The sequence below is a fragment of the Lathyrus oleraceus genome, chromosome 3, assembly GCF_024323335.1.
Source record: "Lathyrus oleraceus cultivar Zhongwan6 chromosome 3, CAAS_Psat_ZW6_1.0, whole genome shotgun sequence".
Lineage (NCBI taxonomy): Eukaryota > Viridiplantae > Streptophyta > Magnoliopsida > Fabales > Fabaceae > Lathyrus > Lathyrus oleraceus.
This window is the reverse complement of record NC_066581.1, coordinates 419,518,651-419,529,051: the sequence shown is the minus strand read 5'-3', so window position 1 is coordinate 419,529,051 and position 10,401 is coordinate 419,518,651. Positions and strand designations below refer to the sequence as shown.

Sequence of the window (10,401 nt, the reverse complement as noted above, 5' to 3'; positions counted from 1 at the left end):
ATGACCACTACATCGTCTCATATGTTCTGGGGGTCAAGATGGTAATCACTGAGAAATCCATCGCCTCCCTTCTGAACATGGAGAAGACAGGGGGAAGAAGAATCTACAACATCAACCCTAGGGCAAAGTACTTGTCCCAGGAAATTGCCCCAACCATCTTCCAACAGAACGCTGGAGGTAAACACTCCAAGAACAAGGAACTTCACCAGAACCTCCGAGTCTGGATGAAGATCATCTTGTGCATCATCCATCACCGCCCTATCTCCAACTCTTCTGACTACATCAATACGGATCAGAAGTTCATCCTCTACTGCATTCACAAAGGGCTAAAATTGAACCTTCCAGTGCTGCTCTTCAAGTATCTCAGAGACTCTGTCAAGGATACCAGAAAATATATGAAACCCAGAACCTACATTCCTCTGGTAAGACTCATCTCCTATGTTCTAATCGAGAGAGGGCTGGTGGATCAACTGATCCATCACAATCTGATGAAGATGTCACTGTTGACATTGGAAGACCTCTGAATGCTTGCAATCTGAAGAGTATGTGGGTGATTGAGCAAATCAGGGCTAAACCCACTTTAGATACCTCCTGGGAAGCACTCAAGGATCAGAGGAAGATTCCCAACGACCTCTACCTCTTCTCCAAGATTGATCCTCCATAAGTGGTGGCACATTATCTGAAGGATCTTGTAAGCCAAGGCGTTGACATATCAGAGCTCTCGGTGGATTGGATGCCTGAGCATCCACCAAACTTCATGAAGAGAATGCGAGAGCCTTCTGAAAAGTCAAAGAAGGCCAAGAAGGCTAAATTAGGAGAAACCTCTAGGTCAAGACCTCCAGTCCCTCTGACTGATTCTCCAAGTAAGTCTCTGCCTCCTTGTCGCTCTATAAATTTAAAACAAATTGCTTCTTCTCTTCCCCAAACCACTCCCATCTACACCCAATTTGAAACCCCACCCTCTACCACTAAACCCTCTAACCCACCATCTCAAAAATTCAATCTCTCCACCACTACCTTACCTGTTTCTATAGCAGAAATGCTAAATGAAACCACCTCACCTTCATCCTCTACACCTTCCTCTCTACCATACTATGTTCTCTCCTCAGACTTAGAACCCTCTGACCCCCAATCCCCCACACTAGCCCAACTTCAGGCACATGCTCTTGCCTCACAACAACAACCACAACCTGAACCAGAAGCCATCACTCCACCTCCTGGACAACAAAATCCACCACAATCTGAACAACCACCAACACCACCTCCTGCACAACCAGCAACTCCACCTTCTGAACAACAACCAAGTCCACCACCTAAACAAATAACAACACCTGAACAAACATCACTACCACCCTATGATATTCCCACCATACCAACCTTTGAGGACATTATCATCCCTACTCCTTAAACTCCCGCTGACACCAACCAAACACCACCATCATCCCCATCCCCCAACCAAGAACCAGAACCTGCCTTCCCCACCTTAGAAGAAGCAATTATGTTATTTGTAGAGTCTTTAATGGAGAAGATCAAGTCTCTGTCTGTAAACTATGGCATCAATGATGATCTCTCTGTAGTGAGGATTCACTGGAACAGAGTAATCATATGAATGATCTCTGAAGCCTTCAAACTAAAAGTTCTCTCTGAACAAGTCCACAACGCCTTTGTCAGAGATGCTGGAGTAAGGCTACAGGCTCGCTTGGTCAGAGAGGCTGAGGAAAAGGCCAGAAAGGAAGCAGAAGAGAAAGCTCGCCTAGAAGAAGAGCAATGGATCAGAGAAGCTGAAGAGAAGGCTGTTGCTATTATGGTTGTTGCTGAAGCTAAGGCAAAAGCAAAAGCCTAAGCTGAAGAAGCAGCACACATTGTTGCAGAAGAAGCTGCAAAGGCCAACGCTGATGCTCTGACTCAGGGGGAGAAATCTAACTATGGTTTTCCACTCTGGTATTGAAAACTCTAGAGGAACTGCAAAAGGAACAACAAGTTGTGAGAGCAAGATTAGATCACCAGGACTCCGTCAACGCCAACATTCTGAACCTGCTGACTCAACTACTTCAAAGGATGCCTCCGCCTCCAAACCCTTACGAACTTAGGCTCATTTTGTTCTTTTCCTCTTATGTTTTCCTTATGTTTTATGTTTTTTTATCCTTCTGAATTGCTGCCTTTCTCTACCAGTTTTTCTCATATCTATGAACATTTGTCTCTTGCTTTACCTTCTATGTCTTTTTGAGTCTAACAAAAAGGGGGAGAACTATTACAGCTCTGATGAAAATACATATCTAAATCTCTTAATACACTGCTAACATTAATATCTTAATGATTTATGAGAACTAAAGTTATGCAGGATAACAACTAAGGTACAAATCAGCTACCACACAACGAAGGTCTGGTAAGAACTTCTGAGAAATCTGATGATTCAACTCAGGGGGGTCCCTTGTTTTTTATCTGATTCTGAGATACAATTTACTGTTTCATCATCTCTCGAACTTATTTTGTCATCATGAAAAAGGGGGAGATTGTAAGAACAAATTTAGTTCTACAATGCATCTCTAAGATTTTGATGATAATAAAGGATGAAACAAAAATGGTACCCTAACAAAAAATTTCTAAGTATGCAGGACTCTAATTAAAACAGTCAGATACACACTCATCAGATATAGAATCAAGTTTTGAGATACCACCTAGAAGATACGCAAGCAGAAGCTCTGACTCCGATCAACGCAAAGCATAAAATAAACAAGAGACATCAGACACTCTGAAGCGGAAGAATGACTCCATCTGAAGTCTTACACTCTGATGAAATCAAGTGAAAAGAAGCTCTGAAGACAATCAGTAAACAAGCATCTATCTGATGATACCCTTCAGAATAGAGACTCTAAAGTTTAATTCATCTAATTCAGAATACTTAGCTATGAAGGAACCCACTTATGGAAAGAATCTAATTCAGGAAGAAGTTTATGGCGCCTCAAAATTATTTTGGAAAGAAAATAGAGATTAATGACATTAATCATCCATCATTGCCCAAGATTCTGACATTAACATCCTTCAACGGTCCTCTCATGCTCCTATATAAAGGATGGAATACTTCTCAAAGAACAAACCTGAAACACACGCGAATACAATACTTCCACTATATTCATTATTCTCTCACACAAGCTGCTGCTCCAACGTGTGAACAATTCTTTGTTTTTACATTGTGTAATTTCTGCTTATCTAGAAGCACTAATCATTACTATAATTCTATTCAATTGCTGAAATTTCCTCAAGTGACTTGTGAAGTCTGTAAACTTGAGAGGGCTAATAGATAATTATTCTCTTAGACGTTTGTTTGTGTAATCTTTCAAGATTAGTGGATTAAGTACTTGTTGAAGACGAAATCACCTTGGCCGGATGGATTGGAGTAGCTTTTAATTTCAAGCGAACTAGTATAAAATTCTGTGTTGAATTTATTTGTTTTTCCTTGTGTCTCAATTCCATAAAAGATTTATTTTCTGAAAAAACAATTCAAACTCCCCTTTCTTGTTTTTCTCTACCTTTAAAAGTAACAACCTCTGATGTGACAGTCCTCTAAGGAGGAGGAGTTGCACAAGTTGGAGAAGATTGACTCTGAGCGGCTGGAACTAACTCCGTCATGGCAGTCAAACAAGCAATCTCATCCTTCAACTCTCGGTTCTCTTGTTCCAAATGTTCCATGATTCTCAGATGATTGGTGTGAGTATTGTATTGATGAGTCAGCTTGGCTGAAGCACAGAAGAATAACCAATAAGACATCTGGCGGAAGAAAAACCTGTTATGAAAATGATGCATGAAATGCAATGCTTTGATTGTATTTATTTTCAAGGAACATACTATTTTATTTGCAAATACATAATAGCAATTGTAATAATTTGATTGACCATAAAAAAATTCTTTTATTCATATAATTGGAAGGATTACACTGAGTACAACTTCATAAACCAAAATACAAATACAAGAGAAAAGGAAATTAATCATCCTAAGGATCCCCTAACAATAGCGGGGTCAGATGATATAGCTGCTGGCGCGTACTTCCTTCGGATGCGTCGGATCTCAGACTCAAAAGAAGTCTCGATCTGAGCCTTCTCGAGGACAAGCTGATCAACAATCTTCTTCGAAACACCGAAAGGATGAGGAATACTAGAGGATGATGGACCCTATGGCTTTCTCTGTCTCTTCACTGCTCGATCTTCAAGAACTTCAATAAGCGCATCTTTGTCCTTAGACTTAAGTTGCAACACCTCATGCTTTCAGCTCAAAGCATGGAACCGCTCTTCCCACATATCCTTCTCTTGCTTCATCTTGGCGAGTGCGTCTTCCAACTCCTCTACATATTGGTTAGGGAGAGTTAATGGCTCAACCACAACCAAAGACATTGGTCTTTCACAAGCATACGACATCCTCAATTCCAAAGCTCTCTTCTTCACCCAAAGAGTGTAAGCTTCCAAAGCTACATAGTTGCACGGACCAAGCTTGGATCTTCCTTTCCTATGCACATTGTGCCAAGCGTGAACCAGCTTCTGCTTCATATGTTGGGGATCTTCACCCTCTTGATAGAAAATACCTTCTAACTGAGTGTTATTAGGGTTGTCTCTCAAGGGGAACCCAAGTTGACGACGAGCCAAAGCAGGGTTGTAGTTGATTCCTCCTTGTGTACCAATGAGGGGAACATTAGAGAATTCACCACAACTATCAATAATATCCAAGCTACTTAATGAAGAATCATACCAAACTATATCATTATTAGTGAGAGACATAAGCTTCTGATACCACCGTAGACATTGTTTGTTCTCCACAAAAGAAGGCGTCTGAGGCAAGTGCAAAATAAACCACTTGTACAAAAGAGGAACAAAACACGCAATATTTCCACCACCTTTAGAATTCCTCAAATTCAAAGAGAAGTACATATCACCCAACAAAGTAGTAACATGATTCCCAATCAATAAGATTCTAATAGCGTTAACATCAATAAAACTGTCAATGTTAGGGAACAAAGCCAAACCATAGATGAGCAACACAAAGATAGCTTCGAAAGCATCCACACTACCGGCTAGAGAAAAGGAAGTAGCTTTCCCTATGAGAAACTCAGAAGTCAACCTAAACATTCCTCCTTTCTTTACCCAATGAGCCTCAGTATCTGACTTCTTCAGATGAAGAGCTTCAACTATAATATGAGATTTGGGAATCTCCTCCAATCCACTAAAAGGCACCTTGTCAGAAAACAGACAATACAGATAGAAGCTTCCCATGCAGTTGCTTGAAGTCCAAGGGATCTAATACAAAAGATGATAACTTCCTTAGCTCTTTCAAATCAGGACATCTGAAACTCTACTTCTTAGTGTTCCTTCGTCCACAATCCATGGTCAGAAAATATTTGCAAATAAAACCTCAGTTCCTTGAAGTTATTTTTCGTGTCATGAATGTCATGATGCACATGAATGCATGAATGCAACAATCGTAAATAAGGGATCACACACAAGTCAAATAAACAAAGGTCAAGGGATGAATCAAGTCATTATCAAGACTAATCATCCATTTTGGGGGATTATGGTTTTCACCTTATCAACACCCAAGTTCCATTGATATTGACAAGACTTGATTGGATCAACCAAGAATCAAGGGTTTGTTGTGAGTCACGAGCATGGAGTCGGGTTAAAAACCATCCCAAAGGAGTGTGCTAAGGATAAAAACCTGTAGACCATCTTCTAAAAAGTTCCCAGAGTCTTAATTCCATATATCGGATATTACATGTTAGGATGACTGAGTCATCAACCCATAATATTCTCAAGAGAAACTCGTCTGAGTGTAGTATCGCGTAACAACGATTATCAAGTCTATACTTGAATAGTCTCCCCACTACGTCCTAAATAGGCCAAGTGGGGTTAAATGTTCTACGGTTCTCAGCTTCTCGAACCCTAAATTAGAGAAAGTAATGCCTAACCACAAATAACTTGTGTGATATCAATAGCTCCAAAAGGGTCTCCACTAAGTAGATGGGTCTCAAGCCAACTTGTTAAGGACTACTCCACACAAGTCGAACATGACTATACCATCTTCCTATCTTAATTGCACTGATGTCCTGGTTAGAACTTATCTCACCACTCAGAGATCACCAAGCACAACGAGCAGATGATATCATACAAACAAATATACAAACATGAAATATACAATTATATACACATAAAAAGGTAGGCTAAACCCACTGAGGACTACTCCCCAACAGAGTCACCACTTAATTTCTGTAGCGGTAAATTCATGACCATTAAGGTATGGATAAACTTAACATCAATTAAACCAGAGTCGCCACCGCGCTTTTATTGTTTCCATAGGAAAAGGGAAAAGTACGAATAAAACCCACATATAAGAAGTTTTCAAATCAAAACTAATAAAATGCCAGAGATTACAGGTAAGGGGGTTGGTTACACAGAGGGAAGGTGTTAGCACCCAAAGTGTCCTAGGTACTCCTAGGGAGCCCTTTTTGATGTGTGTATGTGTTTTGGTATAAAATATGTTTGCAATAAATAGAGTGTGGGGATTGTAAGACCCCAATTTTGTCCCTAATATCCCTCATGACATCATAACATTGCACTTGCATTGCCTCAAGGATCATTAGCATCTTGGTTCCCTTTGCCTTTGGGTGAGACCTTTTGTGAGTGGTTTGATATCACCAAGTATGCTTGAATTGTATATCATTTCTTTTTTATTTACTATCCAAAAGCACAAAAATATGTCACTAACATCTTTTATTTGTAGCTTAAGCAATCACCAGGTCAAGAGCTTCAAGGAGATCATTGGTACAAAGACATGCTCAAGAAGAGATGATAGCAAGCATGGTAATGGTTCCCAAAGCTCTAATCCATCAAATATGCCTCCCTAGCATCTCAATTCATCATTTTTATCAAAGCAAGTCAAAGGGTTTGAGGATTGTGTCCCAAGGAAACCCTAATTCATCTGTGCACCACAATGCCTTGCTCTTGAAGCAACCTCAGCTCATGATCAAATGCAATCAAGGTAAGTTCTTTAATTCATAATTTCATGCATATTTGAACTTATTTGAGTATCCCCAATCATCAATTCATCAAGGTATGAGTCATGGACTTGAGAAGTTGATCAGTCATTTCATCTGACTATTTTGAAATGCACTGAGACCTAAATTTTTATGTGTTGGTCAAATGGAGATAGTTCGAAAATAAAAAATGTTCTTAAGGACAATATGAACAACTTTCATGTTCATCAAAAATTTATTTGAAGCTTGGAAGGCCATCTCCCATTCTAATACATTATAGGTCATTTTAACTGAAACCCTAATTTTAGGGGCAACTTCCCAAGGACATAACTCATTCATTTTTTATGATTTTAAGGTGGGATCAAATGAATTGGAAAGCTTAAGATGTCTATTTCAAATGTTATGTTGAACAAAATGTCAAAATCGCAAAGGAAATACATGTGATAATGCAAGACATTATAGGTCCTTTTGGGCCAAATGCATTAAAAGGCAAAAAAGTCTCACTTCAAGTGCCCATAACTCACTCATCAAAACTCCAAATGATGCAAACTTTAAGTCCATTTTGATTGTATTGAAAAGATACAAAACTTTGATGTTTTAGATTTATTCATTTGAGGCTTGCACCATCAAAACAGAAGGGCTTGAGCATTGGCAAAATTTAGAAACTTTGCCTTGACATGTTTTGCACATTACACTTTAAACTCAAAATTCACTAATTTCCACACCTCAATTGGATTTTTTCCCAACATAACAGTTGTTCGTTACATCAAAACCTTTCCAACCATTACTCACATGATCATGTTTGGACTTGGCAAGTGGTATTTTCGAAGAGAAAAAGCTTTTGGTTCAATTATGCATAATACTTCAAAATTCCATGCACAAGCATTTGCCATTCAAATTACACGTCCATTTCACCTTGGTTTGATTTCAGATTGCATTTGGCTTTGGTTTTGGGCCTTGTGCATGATCATGCAAGCCCATGCAAGGATTGTCCAAATTCATGCACACGGCTTTGATCACATTCTCCTTGCCATTTCCTCTATAAATAGAGACCCTATTCCATTCAAAATACACACCTGATTCAACCTGAGTTGCTGCAGAAATCAAAACCCAACCTCTCACCAAAGAAGCAATTTCATTTTCTTCAAAATTTTCAGATCCAAAATTCAACTACAATTGGTTGAATCTTTGGATCTAAAGCTTCTAGACCTCCATCATTTAGCTCATTGATCTTCTGTTTTGGCAAAGCAAGCAAGGAATCGATCTTAAATCTCCAAAATTCAAGTTTGTTCACCAACTGGTATTTTCTTCGAAACTCATCATATATTGATCTATTTTCCTGGCCAAAGTGTTTTTTGAAGTCCTCACTAGAGAGGCAAGCTAGTGGTAGCTTCAATTTTGTTTTTCTTTGATCTACATTTTCCATACCTGAATCTTCCACCTCAGATTTCTCAATTTATAGGAATCTTGAGTGTGATTCAAGGTTACAGGGGTGATGTACATCACCCCAGTTTCATTTTGGTATAAGGATCGTGCAAATTGATGGAGGTTTGAAAACCTGCAAATCTGACCGGAATTTGGAAGCTCACCGGAGAAGAAGGTGGCTCCGGTGGCCGCCAATTGCCAGTTTGAATCTGGACCGTTGGATCTCATTTCCAGATTCAATCTCAACCTTTGTTTGTTATGATTTTTTTTAATTCTTTGTGTGACCCGGTTGACTAAGGTTCACCATGAGCGCGCGCTTCAGGACCGTGTGATGTGCCAGCTCAATTAATGAGCCATCATCCAACGCTTCTCCTTTTTTCCAATTTCTAAATTCTGATTTTATTTTCTTTAATTCCCTTTTATTTCAAAAATCAATATCTTCTTTATTTTTAATCTAAAAAATATGGGACCAATTGCATTAGTCTCCAAATAATTTCTAGTTTCTAGTTCTGATTTTTAATATTTTTTATTTCATCATTTGATATTTTTTGTGAATTTTCTCTTTTCTGGTTATTTTTAATTCATTTTAAATAGTTTTTGATATTCAAAAAATACAAAAAATATTTTCCTAACCTATTTGAATGATGATGTATCTATGAAAAATATTCTCATCAATCTTTAATTGATTTGAGATTTATTTGAGATTTTAGTTCAATTAGGTTATTTTTATTCATTTTTAATTGATTAAAAATAGTTTCTGACTTTTAAAAATGCTGAAATTTTTTGTCAAACTTTGTTTGACCTTGTTGAACTTGGGATAAATTACTTGGACCTTTCAAGGTTGATTTGAAGTGATTTTGAAGTTTGACCTTTCCATTATTTTTACTTCAAGTTTATTTTAATATTGAAAATGCCAAAAATATTTTGCTTATTGTTTGATCTCCAATCCTTATCTCATTTCTGATTTATCATTGTTTGACTTTGACTTTCAATGTCATTTGCTCAATATATTTGGATTGGTACATCTTATTTCACTTTATGCATTTTGATCTTTCCATTTCCATTTTCCATTCTCCATCTCCTTCTTATTCTTCTTCTTTCTTTTTGATCAATGAGTTGAAGGTTGATAAGTTAGCATTGATTAAGGAGACTTAATCTTCCTTGATTCAAATCTAATTAATCTTGATCAATTGATCAAGTGAATGGTTTTGCATTAAGGACAGGTTGTTTCTAAATCATGCAAAAGGCTTAAACCAATACAAGATCAATTCTCTTTTTCCTTTTTGGCAAGGCAAGTTGTTGGAACTTGGTTCACTAATCAAGACTTCTAACTTGTGTTGTTGCCTACATTATTATTGACCGGCCTCAGATAGTTGTGACTTCTACATAAGTCCAATTACGATTGCTTAACATAGCGCTAAATTTTCCTTATGGAACACTAACTAATAACACTAACTATTGACTATTAACATTTACTTTTTGCTCTTTAATTTTATGCAATTTACTATTCTTGCACATATTATCCATTTGCTTTTCCCTTTGCTCACTTGAGCACATGTTTATGTTAATGCCATTTGCCTTTTGCTCACTTGAGCATATAATTATGTATATATTATTATGCTTGTGTTTTGTTTTGATTGTTGTGAACCAAATGCAAAGAAATAGACTTAGTTTCTAGGACTTTCCCTATGCAAAGAATGGAGAATTGGACTTAGATTCTAGGACCTTCCTTATGCAAATTTGGATTAAATGGACCTTAATGATGAAGATGGATTAGAAGGACCAAATCTCTAAACTCACGCTTGTCCATTCTTAATTTACTTCATGGAGCTTTTGATGTGTTTTCTTTTTGTGCTAGGGAATTCTATGAAAGCTCAAATTGGAATACCATTGCCATGCTCATCCAAAGTGAAAGACACAAGATACATTGAGGATCTCTTAGAAGACTTGCTTGATTG

The 10,401-nt window shown here is 37.8% G+C and overlaps 1 protein-coding gene across 1 annotated transcript; it reads left to right on the top strand.

Annotated features, from left to right (window-relative positions):
• The first annotated feature begins 766 nt into the window (after positions 1-766).
• On the top strand, positions 767-1,408 carry LOC127131522 (proline-rich receptor-like protein kinase PERK9). Its single transcript, XM_051060437.1, has one exon. It carries the CDS (start codon positions 767-769, stop codon positions 1,406-1,408), a length of 642 nt encoding a protein of 213 aa, XP_050916394.1.
• The last annotated feature ends 8,993 nt before the right edge of the window (positions 1,409-10,401 follow it).